This window comes from Gobio gobio (assembly GCF_949357685.1).
Source record: "Gobio gobio genome assembly, chromosome: 21".
NCBI lineage: Eukaryota > Metazoa > Chordata > Actinopteri > Cypriniformes > Gobionidae > Gobio > Gobio gobio.
Window position 1 is genome coordinate 39,860,495 of NC_137117.1, and position 18,589 is coordinate 39,879,083.

The window sequence follows — 18,589 nt, forward strand, 5'->3', positions numbered from 1 at the left end:
CAGGTTGTGTGTTTGTGTTTTCAGTTAGCACAGGTTTTGTGTTTTCAGTTAGCACAGGTTTTGTGTTTTCAGTTAGCACAGGTTTTGTGTTTGTGTTTTCAGTTAGCACAGGTTTTGTGTTTTCAGTTAGCACAGGTTTTGTGTTAGTTTTTCAGTTAGCACAGGTTTTGTGTTTGTGTTTTCTGTAAGCACAGGTTTTGTGTTTGTGTTTTCAGTTAGCACAGGTTTTGTGTTAGTTTTTTTCAGTCAGCACAGGTTTTGTGTTTGTGTTTTCAGTTAGCACAGGTTTTGTGTTAGTTTTTTCAGTTAGCACAGGTTTTGTGTTAGTTTTTTTCAGTCAGCACAGGTTTTGTGTTTTCAGTCAGCACAGGTTTTGTGTTTGTGTTTTCAGATAGCACAGGTTTTGTGTTTGTGTTTTCAGTTAGCACAGGTTTTGTGTTTTCAGTTAGCACAGGTTTTGTGTTTGTGTTTTCAGTTAGCACAGGTTTTGTGTTTGTGTTTTCAGTTAGCACAGGTTTTGTGTTTTCAGTTAGCACAGGTTTTGTGTTTGTGTTTTCAGTTAGCACAGGTTTTGTGTTTGTGTTTTCAGTTAGCACAGGTTTTGTGTTGTGTTTTCAGTTAGCACAGGTTTTGTGTTAGTTTTTTCAGTTAGCACAGGTTTTGTGTTAGTTTTTTCAGTTAGCACAGGTTTTGTGTTAGTTTTTTTCAGTCAGCACAGGTTTTGTGTTTGTGTTTTCAGTTAGCACAGGTTTTGTGTGTGTGTTTTCAGTTAGCACAGGTTTTGTGTGTTTTTTCAGTTAGCACAGGTTTTGTGTGTGTTTTCAGTTAGCACAGGTTTTGTGTTTGTGTTTTCAGTTAGCACAGGTTTTGTGTGTGTGTTTTCAGTTAGCACAGGTTTTGTGTTTTCAGTTAGCACAGGTTGTGTGTTTGTGTTTTCAGTTAGCACAGGTTTTGTGTTTTCAGTTAGCACAGGTTTTGTGTTTTCAGTTAGCACAGGTTTTGTGTTTGTGTTTTCAGTTAGCACAGGTTTTGTGTTTTCAGTTAGCACAGGTTTTGTGTTTGTGTTTTCTGTAAGCACAGGTTTTGTGTTTGTGTTTTCAGTTAGCACAGGTTTTGTGTTAGTTTTTTTCAGTCAGCACAGGTTTTGTGTTTGTGTTTTCAGTTAGCACAGGTTTTGTGTTTGTGTTTTCAGTTAGCACAGGTTTTGTGTTTGTGTTTTCAGTTAGCACAGGTTTTGTGTTTGTGTTTTCAGTTAGCACAGGTTTTGTGTTTGTGTTTTCAGTTAGCACAGGTTTTGTGTTGTGTTTTCAGTTAGCACAGGTTTTGTGTTAGTTTTTTCAGTTAGCACAGGTTTTGTGTTAGTTTTTTCAGTTAGCACAGGTTTTGTGTTAGTTTTTTTCAGTCAGCACAGGTTTTGTGTTTGTGTTTTCAGTTAGCACAGCTTTTGTGTTAGTTTTTTTCAGTTGGCACAGGTTTTGTGTTTGTGTTTTCAGTTAGCACAGGTTTTATGTTTGTGTTTTCAGTTAGCACAGGTTTTGTGTTAGTTTTTTTCAGTTGGCACAGGTTTTGTGTTGTATTTTCAGTTAGCACAGCTTTTGTGTTAGTTTTTTTCAGTCAGCACAGGTTTTGTGTTTGTGTTTTCAGTTAGCACAGCTTTTGTGTTAGTTTTTTTCAGTTGGCACAGGTTTTGTGTTTGTGTTTTCAGTTAGCACAGGTTTTATGTTTGTGTTTTCAGTTAGCACAGGTTTTGTGTTAGTTTTTTTCAGTCAGCACAGGTTTTGTGTTGTGTTTTCAGTTAGCACAGCTTTTGTGTTAGTTTTTTTCAGTCAGCACAGGTTTTGTGTTGTGTTTTCAGTTAGCACAGCTTTTGTGTTAGTTTTTTTCAGTTGGCACAGGTTTTGTGTTTGTGTTTTCAGTTAGCACAGGTTTTATGTTTGTGTTTTCAGTTAGCACAGGTTTTGTGTTAGTTTTTTTCAGTTGGCACAGGTTTTGTGTTGTATTTTCAGTTAGCACAGCTTTTGTGTTAGTTTTTTTCAGTCAGCACAGGTTTTGTGTTTGTGTTTTCAGTTAGCACAGGTTTTATGTTTGTGTTTTCAGTTAGCACAGGTTTTGTGTTAGTTTTTTTCAGTTGGCACAGGTTTTGTGTTGTATTTTCAGTTAGCACAGCTTTTGTGTTAGTTTTTTCAGTTAGCACAGGTTTTGTGTTGTATTTTCAGTTAGCACAGGTTTTGTGTTTGTGTTTTCAGTTAGCACAGGTTTTGTGTTTGTGTTTTCAGTTAGCACAGGTTTTGTGTTTGGCCTGAATGGCAGCTGGTCTCATTGGTCTAGTTCTCTAAGTGTTCACTCACGTCTGCATCGTCCTTGAGGGTTTCTCATCCATCCCAAACAACAGTCCTGCGTCCAGCCGTACTGACACAATCCACTGGACAGGACCTGCGGCCGTGATGACCTGTGACACACACACACACACACACACACACACACACACACGAAGCATGATCAAATTTAAAGACATATTTATAAAAAACAGTGCATTATATACATGACATTATTTTAAAAGTACCCGACTGATTTAGAAAGTTGATCACCATAGTAGGACTTTTTCTGTAAATTTAGGGAACTTTTCCTCATCATCTGCACCTGTTTTTTGTGGGTGTGCCCCAGGGATCCATTATGGGACCTTTCTTCTTTTCCCTTTAAACAACTCTAAAAAATGCTGGGTTAAAAACAACCCAAGTTGGGTTGAAAATAGACTAACCCAGCAATTTAGTTGTTTTAACTCCGCAATTGGGTTGTTTTAACCCAGCGATTGGGTTGTTTTAACCCAGCAAATGGGTTAATTAACCCAACGATTGGGTTGTTTTAACCCAGCAATTGCAATTGGGTTGTTTTAACTCAGCGATTGGGTTGTTTTAACCCAGCAATTGCGATTGGGTTGTTTTAACTCAGCGATTGGGTTGTTTTAACGCAGTGATTGGGTTGTTTTAACTCAGCGATTGGGTTGTTTTAACCCAGTGAATGGGTTGTTTTAACCCAGCGATTTGGTTGTTTTAACCCAGCGATTGGGTTGTTTTAACCCAGTGAATGGGTTGTTTTAACCCAGCAATTGCGATTGGGTTGTTTTAACTCAGCGATTGGGTTGTTTTAACCCAGCGATTGGGTTGGTTTAATCCAGCAATTGCGATTGGGTTGTTTTAACTCAGCGATTGGGTTGTTTTAACCCAGTGAATGGGTTGTTTTAACCCAGCGATTGGGTTGTTTTAACCCTGTGAATGGGTTGTTTTAACCCAGCGATTGGGTTGTTTTAAGCAAACATTTAACCCAATCGCTGGGTTCGTTTATTTTCAATTCAACTTGGGTTGTTTTTAACCCTTGGCCCTAATTTTTCAGAAATACAACATTTCATTTCACTGTTATGCAGACGATTCCCAGCTTTACCAACCAGTAAGGCTGGACACTACTGGTTCATCTGATGTGCTATTGAAATGTGTAAATGACATCAAGAGGTGGATGGCAAATAATGTTTTGCAGCCTAATGAGGATAAAACAGAGGCTTTAATTCTAGGTTGTCCTGCAAATTCCTCCCCTGCTCTGGAAGCCCAGTCCTCTTTCAACAAACGTACACAAAACAAATAAAAAATCTTGGAGCGATCTTTGACTCTTCACTATTTTTTAATAAACAAACACGATTGCAAGTTGTTCAAAATGCGGCTGCTAGACTGCTGACAAAAGAGGGACCATTATTTTAGCATCTCTTCAATGGCTTCCCATTCAATTTAGAGTTGATTTTAAAATCCTTATGTTTGTAAGTGATCTTCTTGTGCCTTACTGTCCCGCTAGGGCACTTAGTCAACTCACTTGCTCTTAACTGTGCCTCGGTGTCGCTATAAATCAAAGGGTGATCGGGCCTTTTCTGTGGCTGGGCCCAGGCTTCAGACGGGTCTCCTCTATCATGTGAGGTCTGCTCCTTCATCGGACATTTTTAAATCTACTCTTAAATCGTATTTTTATTCTTTAGCGTTGTACTCTGTCCAGTACTTTGGATCAATCAATATTGTGTTTAAATGTGCTTTATAAATAAATGTTGTTGTTGTTGATAGTAAAATGTGTTTTTTTTTTTTGCGGTCACAATGGTGATAAAAAGTTAATTTATCACAGATTTACAACAACACAGGTGCAATAGAAACAATATCATAAATGTATTAAGATAATAGCAATATATGTTAAAAAAAAGTAGCTACAATCAACTTGTATGTTTATGTCATTTCAACTTAAATAACATTAAACTGACTGCTTAACTGCTTAAACGTCATAACTCATAATTTTTTTACAATGTAATTATAAAATAGCCAATTATTTTTCCGATAGATCTCATAACATTGTATTGATCATAAATATATAAAAATACATTAAAAAAAAGAAACATTATAGACTTATATTCCATCACGTGCTTTCATTGTTAAACGCGAACAACGAAAGTTACCATGGCAACTACAATTTTTTTTTTATAATATTTTTTTACGCTCACAATGATTTTCAAAAACATAGGTATACTAATACAAACTAGCTATAATAGTGTAAAATACCATGACAATTTCATAAATGTATAATAGCGATAATTATAGCTACACGTAGCGATTGTTTTACGCCTCACAACTTTGTATCGATCATAAAAGTACATCAGAAAGAAATGCAAATTTGGGAACATTTGACTTTACCTGAGTGTGTCTGAACCTGCCGCATAAACACTCACGAGAGAGAGAAACAGCATCGCGTCCATTGTGAGACCGGCGGTATAAACACGTAAGACCTCCGGTTTCTCCACGCGAAAAGATCCCGTGAAAAGATCCCGCTTCCTCCGCACAGAAGTTTGGCGTCTGGAGAGCGTGAGCGCGCGTCAGGTGTGTGTGCGTGTGCGCGCACCGCTGAGGGCGATTCATTCAGCCGCTGCCTTCAGGATGATCAGTGTGTGTGTGTGTGTGTGTGTGTGTGTGTGTGTGTGTGTGTGTGTGTGTGTGTGTGTGTGTAAGAGAGAGAGAGAGAGAGAGAGAGAGAGAGAGAGAGAGAGAGAGAGAGAGAGAGAGAGAGAGAGAGAGAGAGAGAGAGAGAGAGAGAGAGAGAGAGAGAGAGAGAATGCCATGGGTTTACAGTGAGCTGTCAGAAGTTTCCACTGTTGCACATGAGGAACTGTGTGTTTATGAAGAGCACGGGCTGTATGTATTTGATGAGAGTGTGTGTGTGTGTGTGTGTGTGTGTGTGTGTGTGTGTGTGTGTGTGTGTGTGTGTGTGTGTGTGTGTGTGTGTGTGTGTGTGTGTGTGTGTGTGTGTGTGTGTGTGTGTGTGTGTGTGTGTGTGTGTGTGTGTGTGTGTGTGTTTGTTCTCCAGGGAAACGCATAAGAATACCAGGAGCAGCAAGGGCAGGTCTAAAGGACACACACACACACACACACACACACAAACACACACACTCTATAATTAGTCTAGGTATAGGAGCTTGTAAAGTTTGCCGGGAACCTGTACATTTCCTCCAGCTACATCCTGTGCTCATAATTATAGCATTTCTTTCATTTCAATCTGAAAGTAAGCATGTGTGCTTTTTTAAAAACAGACAGAAAGATGAGTGCCAAACCATATGAATACCAACCAGCTCAAATACATCATGCACACTCACTATAATGCAAAGCTTAAAGTGAAGGAGGAACCCTTACCCAAGACATCCAGTCACCAAAATATCACACAGACCAGAGGATAAAAAGCCTAGCAACTGCATAGCAACACCCTCACAACCAGGCAGAAATTACGAAATGACTAAAAATGAAACATAAATATAGCTGCAAGCAGCATTTAAGGGTTCAATCACCAAGAAATAATAAATAAATTAATTAGTAATATGATTTAATTGTTTAATTGTAATTAAATGCGCTGTGACCAAATTGATGTGGTGTGGTCAGAGTGAGGTGACAATAAAATGCAAAGTTTGGTGTCAATATATTAAAGCATTGCAGAGATTCCAACTCAGAGTCGTTTTGGCATCATGCCTAAAATTAGTTGATGTGGTATACGAAAAACAGTTTTGTCTAACGACACGAAATCCCGAACTTTTTGCCGGCATGGTCTGAAGACGATTCAATTCAATTTTGGTGAAAATCGGACCAACGGTCTAGGAGGAGTTAAAAAAAGAAGTTTTTTTTAAGAAAATCAAAATGGCGGACAGAAGGTTCAGCCAACTATGGCAAAATTGGTGTCTATGTTCTCGGCATGACCTAAGGAGACCAATTTCATTACAGTAGGTTAATTTATTCAAATGTTTTAATTTTTTTTGCCCCAAAACATTTTGAGTACCTCAGGGCATGGTGCTGAAGACACATACCAAGTTTCGTACTGATACGCCAATGTGTTCATAAAATATAGCATTTCATGACATAATTCAAAATGGCTGACGCCCAAAATGGTGGCCGATATGGGAAAATTGGGTGTCGTTCGACTCGGCATGCAGCACCCAATCTAAATTAGTTTAGTTTTTCGGATTTTTGTCCAAAGCATGCAGAAGTTATAAGCAAAAATTGTCATTTTTCATATCTCCTGACCACTAGGTGGCACTGTGCCGAAACTGTTCAGGTATCCTCAGGTCATGGTTAACATAACACACACCAGGCTGAATCCAAAATCGCCCCCTATACCCTCAAATAGGGCATTATTTGAGGGGACAGCCATTTGTAGTGGTGTCCGAAACCATAATGAACGTTATTGAGTGCACTCATTCAATCCCACAATGCACTGCAATAACGAGCATACTGATGTACACTCAACGGCTGTCCGAATTAACTCACTCGTTTTCATTCACTCCTTCAAATGAACTGTATTAGTGGACTAACGTAGGGAATAGTGTTTGAGGTTTTTTTTTTGGGAGGGGGATTTCGGATCCAGCCCAAGTTTGGTCTAAATATGGTAAAGTGTTCCAGAGATATAGCCTCATGTTCATTTTGCCGCTCTTCTGCGAATTTGTGTGTGCGGTTTAACAAATCAACTTTAATTCCATATTTTTTTGTCTGCATGGTCTGATGATCTGGTTAAATTTTTGTGAAAATAGGATGAACAGTCTTTTTTTTTTTTAATGGAGCCAAGAAATGAGTGGGAAAAATGTTTCTATCCCCTATGGTTCGAAAGTTATAATCGTAAACTTGAGTGCAAACTTGGGCAGTTGGCGACGCTAGAGGGATTGAGTTAGAGCCTCGAAAATCACTGTGATTAATGTTGAGACTGTCCTCTATCTGTGTGCCAGATTTCACAACTTTCCTACAAACGGCTCTACGGGCTGTAAGTTTATAATGTGCCATTGAAAATACACACGGGTGAGGGTTCGAATGCGGGTCGCCATGTTGCCCCTCCATCTTGAAAGTACATTAGCCAAAGAGGGACATTCCCGTAAATTCAAGCTTCGCCTTTCGCGTTTTAACACTTGATGGCACCGTGTCGAATGTGGACGAGGTCGAACTGGAAGCCATGTTAATCTTGGACTAAATCGGCCACCGTAGGTGTTAAAACGAAATCGGTCATATACCTTTTCACCACTAGATGGGGGAAAATATCACAGTGTAGCTTTAACTAATGTTAACAAATGAGACCTTATTGTAAAGTGTTACTGAAATTCAGAAATATTTTTAGAAACAGAAATATTCATGTTTTAGTATTGTGTCAAATGGAATAAAGCCTAGAAGTATTAAGACTGACTGTACAAACATGTTTACCGTAAACACTTCTGCTGTTTTGTCTGTTTGTGACTCAACCAGATGGAATCAGAGAATGAGACCAATAACCGAAACACATGATGACTTAGACTTACATAAAACTAGTTTTTAACAGCCAAACTCCTTAAAACATTATTCACTTTAAATTGTCACATATATCTGACTCCAGGTGACAAACACACACACACACACACACACACACACACACACACACACACACACACACACACACACACACACACACACACACACACACACACACAACTGCTCTTTAAAATTTAATTCGGTTTCCATATTCTTATTCACTGTATATGTGTGTGTATGATTAACGTTTTGAGTGGCATTGACACATCTGCGTCTATCACACACTTGTTCTGTGTTCAGCTGGCCGAATCCTCCCCGTGATGGATCGGGGAAATCGACTGCTGTATGACCCGATCACATCTGGGGAACCGAGTTTCCGACGCGTGATGTTGGACCGACACCTAGTGCACAGAAGCAGAGCTGCGGTTCTAAAGCTTCAGCTGTTGGAGATCTGAGCCAGCAGAGGGCGCAGCTGAGCTGTCATTGTTCCTGGAAGACTAATGGATACCCATCCATCCATCCATCCATCCATCATCCATCCATCCATCCATCCATCCATCATCCATCCATCCATCCATCCATCCATCCATCCATCCATCCATCCATCCATCCATCCATCTATCTATCCATCTATCTATCTATCTATCTATCTATCTATCTATCTATCTATCTATCTATCTATCTATCTATCTATCTATCTATCTATCTATCGTGTAATAGGTATTTATTTATATTATATTTTTTATATGTCTACTTACATACAAATAAACATTAATAATACATATGCATATGTATATACATATGTTTTATGTAATATATAATTATACATACATTTGTTATTTATATGTAAATAGATATCTAAACAAATATTACATATATACACATTTATTATTAATGTTTATTATTTCTATGTAAATATATATATATATATATATATATATCTTGTTATTTATATTCATGGCGATGGTATTTATGGCGTCAAGAGCTCATTTCCCCTCAAATCCCCTAATAAAGAATCTCTTGCGGATGCGTCAAGGTTTTTCACACACACACACACACACACACACACACACACACACACACACACACACACAAATTCCCAACCGGCCAGGATCTGCTCCACCCTGGGGGAAACGCCTTCTCGCCTCGGACCCGTTCTGTTTTAATTAGCCTCCCGGTGCCGCGGGTAATTACGGTAACGAGCCGCAAATGAACCGTAATGAACCGCAAAATTCCTCTGAAAAAAACCCTCGCACAAGACGCGGCGCGAAGCGCGTGATTAATAACCGTCATTCAGGCATCGGCGGGGAAAAGAAGGGGCGCGCGAGGAGTTGACACGCATTACCCTCAGCGCTGCGCGAGACCCCGTATGTCAGCCCCCTCGCGCCTCCCGTGCTTCCACAATCATTTCCCGCCAATGATCAGGAGGTGTCCGCAACGGCGCTTCCTCACCTCACACCCCCGTCAGCCACACGCAGCGCGACACACACACACACACACACACACACACACACACACACACACACCGGGAGGAGCCGTCTACCCTTCCGTCACCCATACCCGCCCCTGAGGACGGTGCGTCGTTGGCGGCGTCAATATTATTTATTATTCCCGTTAGTCTCGGTATTTAGCGCCGCAGCTGCTCACGGTGATCGTTAAATCGGACGCGTCTCGTTGTTTTGTGGCGCGTGTTTTTCTTGTAACGGGGATTATTGAGGCGGCATCAGTGCGCGGTGATGCTCTCCGTTAAAGGATCGTGAAGCGTCGCGAGTCTAAAGGTAAAGCTCGTCCATTTTCCGTCCTCCGCCTCCCCCTCCTCCTCCTCCCGTCTCTCTCCCCCCTGCCTGTCTCTCTCTCCCCCCCCCTCTCTCTCTCTCTCTCTCTCTGTGCTGACGTGCGATGGCCAAGAGAATTAATCCGTCGCCTTTAATTGCACCGTAGTGTCCAGCGGTCTCACGCCCTTAATGACCTCTGATCCGCGCGTCGGTGCCGCAGCAGGCGGAGAGTAATTACCGTAATTGATGCTCGAGGCGACGGTAGCGGGGGGTGTTAGGGGGGGTGGATTTGTAGCAGCGTTTCTCTCTCTTTCTCTTTCACATAAACACACACACACACACACACACACATTTTGAAACGGTAACTTTCTTCTGCACGGCTTATTATCGCGATTACTGTTGTTCCTCTAATTAAAACAACAACACATTTAAAGGCAGACCTGATAGTGTTAGATATAACGCTGTAAATTATGCTAAATAAATGTACATAAATGCATACAAAGCAGTTGGTCTGAACCGCGTTTTAATCTAAAATTTGACTGAATCGCATGTGTACAGTTTTAAAAATGGAATATCTATTATATTCGGAACCTAATGGGAATCAATTAAAAATCCACTTAGATCCTATTGGATAATCTGTAATTGTCTTAATTTTTCAGTCCCCCCCCCCCCAACCGCCCCCCCCCCCCCCCCCCCTTTGTTAGTTTTTTTCCATTGTACGCATCCTTCAGGCTTTGACTACATATTGTCTGTTGTGACGTATATCCGAGACAACATTTATTTAGATTTTATCCGTGTGGAATTGATTGAATGGTTTGCTATTGGCGGATCTCATGTGAGTGACAGGTGGCCCCGCCCTCGCCATTTCGATTGAAGATTACGAGGGACATGAATTTAACAAAATGATGCGCATGGATAAATAATTAACAATGTCAATTGCGTTTACCTTCAGTTGATGAACATCTCTGTTCACCTCCACCTCTTTCCTCCACAGGACCATTGCCGTGGATGGTTGGGCGTTAGTGCGAGTTTGTTTTGCTCTGATGGCGAACATGAGCAGTAGTGTGTGCATGGAGACCCCACACGCTCATGGCCACGCCCACGGCCACACCCACAACTACAACCCCACCCCCGGGCGGGACTTTCCCCTGCAGATCGACTCGTGCGTGAACCCCGTGTTGGACTACAGCGCGCAGATGGAGCGGTACCGCTCGTTCGCCACCTTCTATAAGAACAGCACGGCTGCCGCCGCCGCCGCTGCCGCAACACCGTTCCCCCAGACTGCCAAAATCGCCCGTATAGCCACGCCCCTCTTCCCCTCAGCCCGCCTATCGGCGATGCCGCCCTGGCCCTGCGACAACGCCATGCTGTGGGGGCGAAAGCCCGCCACGGTTAACGTTAACGGACCTCACACACATCGGACTGGCATGTCAAGGGCGGAGCAGGTGAACGTGCACATGTCCGCCAAACACATTCCACAAGACTCCGCCCTCTCCATGGGGGCTGACAACTTCCTTTCGCCGCTGGAGCAATGTCGCGGACTTCCGGTAACGGGGGCCGAATGCATGAACCGGTTGAAGTGCCCGCCATCTGGACCCCCCGGCGGAGCCGGAGAGGCGGACCGAAGCGGGACGTTCGGAGGGATGCCCCCACTGGGGGGTCTCTCGCTGCCACCAGGGGTCATCGTCATGACGACGCTCCACTCCGGAGCAGGGTCGTCCGGAGTCACGATGTCAGACAGCGCGTTTCAGATCGCCAACGTGGCGGCGGACTGCCAGCACAGCGGCTCGTCTTGCTCCGGCTCGCCCGCCGCGCTTAACGGAAACGCAAACGGCAGTTGTAGCAACGTCAACAGCAACGGAGCTGCCAAACGCAAGCGCAAGCGATGCGGCGTCTGCGCCCCCTGCAGGAGGCTCATCAACTGCGGCGTGTGCAGCTCCTGTCGAAACAGAAAGACGGGTCATCAGATCTGCAAGTTCAGAAAGTGTGAAGAACTCAAGAAGAAGCCGGGCAGCTCGATGGAGGTGGGATTCACACTCACACTCACACATATGCTGGGAGGTCTATTGAAGTGGGCTGTTTAATTGGGAATGATGTGGCGGGGGGTTTGGAGTAGAGCCCAGACTTGGCACAAGCGGCCATAATTAACCATCGTGCATTAATGTGTGTGTGCGTGTGTGTGTTTGAGCCCTCTTATGCTGGAAAAATGCCCTTGCACTCAAGCACACACTTTATCGCTCTCACACACACACACACAGTCGGTATTGAGGGCTGAGAGATGAGGCAACACGTTGCAAGTCCTCGGCAATAATACAAAGACGGCTTAATCTATTCACAACCCGCTAACACCAGACCATCACAATCCAGCACCATCAGATCTAGTCCACAGTTCACATTCATGAAATTTCACAGGCCATTTTACTGTTGCGAAATCTACACGTGGAAATCTTTTGCCATTGTAAATAGACCCTTTTCACATTTCCGGGTTTCTCAGAGCGGAAGTCATCATAAGCCCTATTCCTATAGGGGAATTTTTACTTTACAAATTACAGACATGGCCGATTCGCACGGGATTAAGATTACAGACATTCTCTGCAATTATTACAAATCACCAGAGGTTAATACTAAATTCATAAAGGTACGCATTATATGCAGCTGAGCTCCATTCTTTGTGAAAGATAATGATAGAAATGCGCACAGGAAACAAAAACCTTGCAAAAATGATATACGATCCGCCTAATCCCGACCAATCACAGAGATGCCGATTCGCACGGGACTAATATTATCACAAGGACCTGGTGTTCGGCGAAATATGGTAGGTAATTTGCGGGGGAATTTTTACTTTACAAATTACAGACATGGCCGATTCGCACAGGATTAGTATTAACCTCTGGTGATTTGTAATAATTGCAGAGAATGTCTGTAATCTTAATCCCGTGCGAATCGGCCATGTCTGTAATTTGTAAAGTAAAAATTCCCCCGCAAATTACCTACCATATTTCGCCGAACACCAGGTCCTTGTGATAATATTAGTCCCGTGCGAATCGGCATCTCTGTGATTGGTCGGGATTAGGCGGATCGTATATCATTTTTGCAAGGTTTTTGTTTCCTGTGCGCATTTCTATCTTTATCTTTCACGAAGAATGGAGCTCGGCTGCATATAATGCGCACCGTTATGAATTCCCGCGTGGATTATACTTTCACTTTAGAATGAGCACCAATTTGGGAGTAAATTGCTTGAATGGTGTGTTTAATATTATTCTTAATGAAAAACACAAAAACAGAACATATGACAAACTCGCTTAAATGGGTGCTTTTACATTTAGCTTTGAAACTGAATCTTCCGCCGTATATTGTTATTATATTGCTCAGTTCAGTTTTTAATTGTAGCGTCTGTTCTCTAACTGAACGAAATTATTTTTATTACTATAAAACTATGTAAAAATGTTATCGATACGACTGTTTATAATTTCATACAGCTATATCTATAACGAAAAAACATTTACAAGTCTTGACATCAGTAAATTCGAGTAAAATCACAGGCTTGCTTATCCCGTGCGAATGCGCCACGCAAAATTAAGATGTGGGGGAGTAATTTCTAAATCACACGAGGTCCCCAGATAATACTAATCCCGAATAGGGCTCAAGTTGGGTTAAATATTATAGCTATAAATGAGAGAATACATTAAATATTTTTTTGTGTGCCCATTTGCTCAAATAGCAAAAGAAAAACGCTACAATAGTGATTTCACAACTTTCAAAAAGAGCGAAAAAATAGAGTGAGATTAATAATGGCTGTCAAAAGAGAGAAATATATAAATTTTTACCATCGCTCCCATAGACGCTGTATTAGAAACACCCTCACAGCAGCGGTAACTTTTTTTTTGTAATTTGATGCAAAAATAATAAGATACAAAGTATTAGTATTATAAATGTACATATATATTTTTTAACCTCTTAACTATCACCGTCCCGCTGGCGGGACACCTGGCACTCTTTTTTTTCATCGCCTTTTTTTTCGTATCATATATTTTAGTAATTATCATAAATTAGGTATCATTCGAAAGCTTACGAACTCAAAATTCATCCTGTGAAAACCGTTTTGAAATTGGGCGTTGCGTTACCATGGAAATGCTACTTTAAATTCTTCTAGCGGGCTCCTCCCCCTAATGGGTGGTGTCATGTTTCGTATTACAACATTTATTTGAACTACTTTATAATCAAAATCTCTTCTAATCTTGACAAAACACATATCGTCTGAAAGGTCTGAGTCTCAGGGTTCCATATTTGGTGACTGTTTTGTGATGGAAGTGACATTTGGACAGAAATTTACAGGAAAATGCATCAAAAAAACAATCAATGGAATTTCAATGACACCTGGGGGCAATTTTTGGTACAGCGCCTAAACAAAATCTCATGGGGACTTAAATTTTTGTGATATCAACTTCAAATTTGGAACACAACTTGGTTAGACATATGGCTTTGATTTTATAGTAATTTTAGATTAAAACATTTTTGTAAAATATATATTTTATATAAAATAAAAAATATTTAGTACAGTATTTTTTATTTAAAGTAAATTTAAACTTCCATAACTTTTTCATAATTTCATATTTTGAAGTGCTTTCACTTCAGCAATAATCTACAGAGTGTCTGCTTTAAAACAAGACCTTAGGTATATATTCAAAAGCACTCTTGAATTACAGCCCTTTAAGTTTGGATAGTGCATTTTCATGTGTATTCTCAAAAAGGGGGGTGACAGTTAAGGGGTTAAAAAGAAAATACAAAAAATGCTGCAGGATATACGATATTGATGACCGTTAAAACGCGCCATCACAGTCTGTGGAAAGGGTCAATCGCATGGACTCCTATAGAAATGACTGGATTTTGCCTGTGCACATTGGATGAGGAAGAGTTTATCAAGTCTTCTTTCCTGGCACTGCACATTTGGGATGTCTCATTATAATCATCCCTAATGCTGAGGAGGTTCTCGGAACCGTTTGAAAACATTACGTTTAAGCATTCGGCAGATGCTTTTATTCAATGCCTACGGCAAGCCCCAGCCTAGATGTTCAAGACAGTTACACAAGAGTAATAAGTGATACTACACTAGACCAGCGGCATTAACGGTGCATTATTCACTGCAAAAAGTCACAGATGACACTGAATAAATTAGAAAGTGTGTGTGCAGATGTCAGATTATGAAAAAATACTAGAATGCGCTCTTGGACGACTAGTTTACGTGCTACTTAGTGTCTGAACTCTTGATTGTCTTTCAGTTGTTCAGTCCTCTAGCCTGACTCACATCAAGATGTTGGGTGTGGGAACACACCATTGGTAGGGCTCAATCCGAGGGGCATGTACGTGTTGTTTTTTTACTTCATCTGAATGTTACGAAACTTTAAGGTTTTGCTGTGTGAACACAAAAAAAATCACGGACATGATTCGAAAAGGTTAAATTGTCCTAAAAAAAGTCACACTTGTGCTCCTCGTGGTCTAAAATGAGCGCATTGGAACTGAATGGAGATGAATTTCACACAACCGAAATCTGACTGAACGCTCATTTATTGAGATATCAACCTCAAATTTTAGATTTATGGCTTTGGTTTTCCTGCTGTTTTAGAGAAAAAGTTTTTTTTTGAAAATATATATACTATTTTTGGGCATTTTTCATAACAATAAACCAAGCGGCTCCTCCCGCAGTTTCTCTTGAAGCCTGCAGTTCATGGACTGGCCACTAGAGACAGACTCCAGAAGGAGCAGAATCTCATTGAGCTCAAGTTAAAATGCCCAACTTTACAGCAGAAGAACACATGTTTACTGTTGCTTTTGGTCTATTCGGCTAATTTTGCCCTTCATGACGACTGTGAGGGGGGTGAATTATTTTATAACTCATTAGTTTACATTATATAACGCCTTAAAGTTCTGCATAATTAAGGGAGTGGTCACTTTGAGTGACAGGTTGATTGCCGTTTGTCTGCTGTCTGTAAGTCATCACCTCAGCTCCGCCCACATCCCGCCTCTTTGGCCATTTTCTGTTATCCAGGAGTGATGCACGATGACGACGCCCAGCTCGACCCGACTTTACGCTTCAAAACGTCTCTTCAGAATCTAATGAGTGACATTACGGACACTACGCCCATATTTATTTACCGTCTATGGGCGGGATAAATGGTTGTCTTTCAAATCCCCTCTGCACGCAATAGGATAGTGCTACAACCAACCAGAGCAGCGAAGAAGCTGAAGCGGAGCTAGTTGATAGATTAAACTTTCGTCTGCAAAACTCCGGACACATCTTCCTTTTTTAAGAAAGAACGGCACTGAAGTCATTGTTCTTTTCTCAAAGAAAAGCTTAACTCCAAGTCTTCCAGAGTCGCGGCCAAAGCCGATTGGAAAGGCCGCCGTTCGCCAGCTTCTTTGTTTATGAGTAGCACGCAGAACCTCCGCAACTCTGCCGTCATTATGTTAAGCCCGCCCACAGACTCTATACACGATGTGATTGGCCTGACCAGAGTTTGTTTTTTCCAGCTCGCAAGCCAACGGAGAGTTGCTAGACGCCCTGGCTGCAAACTATATTTTCTGCCGCTAGGGTGCGTCTAGATTTCTAGGCTATCAATCCTCACAAACTTTATGAGTTCCAGAGGAACTCAACTCGCAGTTAGTTAGGGGTAATCAGTCTTACTTTTCGGAGTCAGATTAGATCAATCTACCTCTGCAACAGACTTAAAAGTTATGCCCAGGCTTTCACATCTCTAGTTCGGTTCATTTGGTCCGAACCAAGGGCAAACAATTATACATTGTAGCATTTTTCAGCTTTTTTGGTTCCTGTTCACACCACACTGATTGCTTTGGTCCGAACGGGTTGAAACGAACCAAAACACAGTCACATGACAACATCCACATCACTCATTGGCCATGGCGTATTTCCTAAACTGCGACTGCGCGGGCTGGTTTTGTCCCTGGCTATTGTTTGTATACACCACAATATGCAAACAATACATTTCTATAATGAAGCGCGGATGCAGCTTGAAAACAACGCTCTAATGCAAACAGCGAGCGCACATCGCTCGTCACTTCAAGCGAAGATCGCGCTGTTCTTCGAAAGTTGGGACCTAATACGGTCATCAGACCAAATTTCTATGAGAAAAATTTCGATTCAACCAAACTAAACGAGGCAGGTGTGAAAGCACCCTTAATCAGATGAATGACTTGTAAGACAGTTTATAATCATCCAAAGCGACTTACAAAATCCATTTCTTAATTGAAAAGCAATTCGTCAATAATAGTGACATACATGTTAGCCTCAGCTTGGTTGCAAAGGCCTTTGCATACTGATGGTTGTGTTGGTCCGTTGTGTTCATTTTCCCAATTTTACTCTCATTTTTAAATGATCCAGTACTTTAAATCAGCACATCTCATCTTGAGGACGACTCGCACCATTTTTCACATATGTATCGCATGGATTGTGTGTGTAACTGGGTCTGTTGTGTTCGGTTTCCCAATTTTAAACGATCCGATACTTTGAACCGTCACATCTCATCTTGAGGACGACTCGCACCATTTTTCACATATGTATTGCATGGTTTCTGTGTGTAACTGGGTCTGTTGTGTTTGTTTTCCCAATTTTACTCCCATTTTTAAACGATCAAATATTTTAAATCATTGCATCTTATGGTAAAGACGACGCGCACCATTTTTCACATATGTATCGCATGGTTTCTGTGTGTAACTGGGTCTGTTGTGTTCAGTTTCCCAATTTTACTCTCATTTTTAAACGATCCAATACTTTGAATCATCACATCTCATCCTGAAGACGACTCGCACCATTTTTCACATATGTATTGCATGGTTTCTGTGTGTAACTGGGTCTGTTGTGTTTAGTTTCCCAATTTTACTCCCATTTTTAAACAATCCAATACTTTGCACAGTCACATCTCATCCTGAAGACGACTCGCACCATTTTCCACATGATTTCTGTCATTACCTGGGTCATGATATCGATCTAAACTGTGTCTTCCCGCAGAGAGCACCATCGGCCGGAGCTGCTGACACCTTCCGCTGGTTCTTCTGAAGAGCTCGCCGCACCGATCCACGTCATAACACCGGACTCCAAAACTAGAAGAACTGCAGGTCATACGCCCTACAATCTGATCATACGGTTCCGCAATCAGGGACTCTCACCGCCCTCCTCGCTTTCTACCCCTTCCCCTCAGGACTCACTGTGGCACGGAGGCCGACTGAAACGCACAAGTCTCTGGGTCTCAGACTGACCTCACCTCAACCAAACACCAATAGAGAACCAGAGGCTTGACCTCAGTCGTATCAGGACCCCAGCCGGGCTTAGAGGAGCAGTTCACCCGGCGGACATTGAATATTCGGCCCTCATTTACTCGCTCCAAACACTTGCTTTCTTCGGTGGAAGACAAACGGACGTTATTTGAACTCTAAAAGGACAACACGCAAAGTAGTGGAGCACTATATAATAGGCTCATTTAACCCTACACTCTAAAAAAAAAGGTTCTATATGGCACCAAAAACGGTTCTTCGTCGTAATCATACACACTAAAAAAAAGGCTCGTAATCATAGGGGAACCTTTTTTAGTGCTATATAGCACCAATTTTGGTGCTTCAGTGGTTCTTCTGCGGTTCTTCAGCGGTTCTTCAGAGGTGCTATATAGCACCTTAGTCAAAGAACCGCTGAAGAACCACTGAAGCACCAAAATTGGTGCTATATAGCACTAAAAAAGGTTCCCCTATGATTATGAGCCTTTTTTTAGAGTGTATATAGCACCTTAGTCAAAGAACCGGTGAAGAACCTCTGAAGAACCAAAATTGGTTCTATATAGCACTAAAAAAGGTTCCCCTATGATTACGAGCCAAGAACCATTTTTGGTGCCATATAGAACCTTTTTTTTTTTAGAGTGTAGCACCGCTAACTATGGTGCTATATAGCACCGCTACCATATACAGAACATGTTAAGA

General features: G+C 41.6%; 2 protein-coding genes across 2 annotated transcripts in view; one reads left to right on the plus strand and one right to left on the minus strand.

The window, feature by feature from the left end:
• The window catches only part of LOC307117279 (nephronectin), a gene marked incomplete at its 3' end in the record, with an annotated part of 15,671 nt that extends 13,264 nt beyond the window's left edge, over nucleotides 1-2,407 (minus strand). The window contains exon 1 of the mRNA XM_079802067.1: nucleotides 2,349-2,407. Within this exon, the coding sequence (XP_079658193.1) occupies nucleotides 2,349-2,376 (28 nt within the window). The 5' untranslated portion in view covers nucleotides 2,377-2,407. The remainder of the gene's footprint in view (nucleotides 1-2,348) is intronic.
• A 7,079-nt stretch (nucleotides 2,408-9,486) lies between these two features.
• On the plus strand, nucleotides 9,487-18,174 carry LOC307117485 (CXXC-type zinc finger protein 4). The gene is made up of 3 exons (XM_079802339.1): nucleotides 9,487-9,610; nucleotides 10,602-11,631; nucleotides 17,631-18,174. Exons 2-3 carry the CDS (start codon nucleotides 10,651-10,653, stop codon nucleotides 17,676-17,678), a joined length of 1,029 nt encoding a protein of 342 aa, XP_079658465.1. The 5' UTR covers nucleotides 9,487-9,610; nucleotides 10,602-10,650; the 3' UTR covers nucleotides 17,679-18,174.
• Nucleotides 18,175-18,589: the final 415 nt, after the last annotated feature.

Excerpts from the sequence above, each read along its gene's own strand:
- LOC307117485 (XM_079802339.1), top strand. The coding sequence starts at position 10,651 with ATGGCGAACATGAGCAGTAGTGTGTGCATGGAGACCCCACACGCTCAT. Across the intron at positions 11,632-17,630 it reads AGCCGGGCAGCTCGATGGAG|AGAGCACCATCGGCCGGAGC; the intron begins GTGGGATTCACA and ends GTCTTCCCGCAG.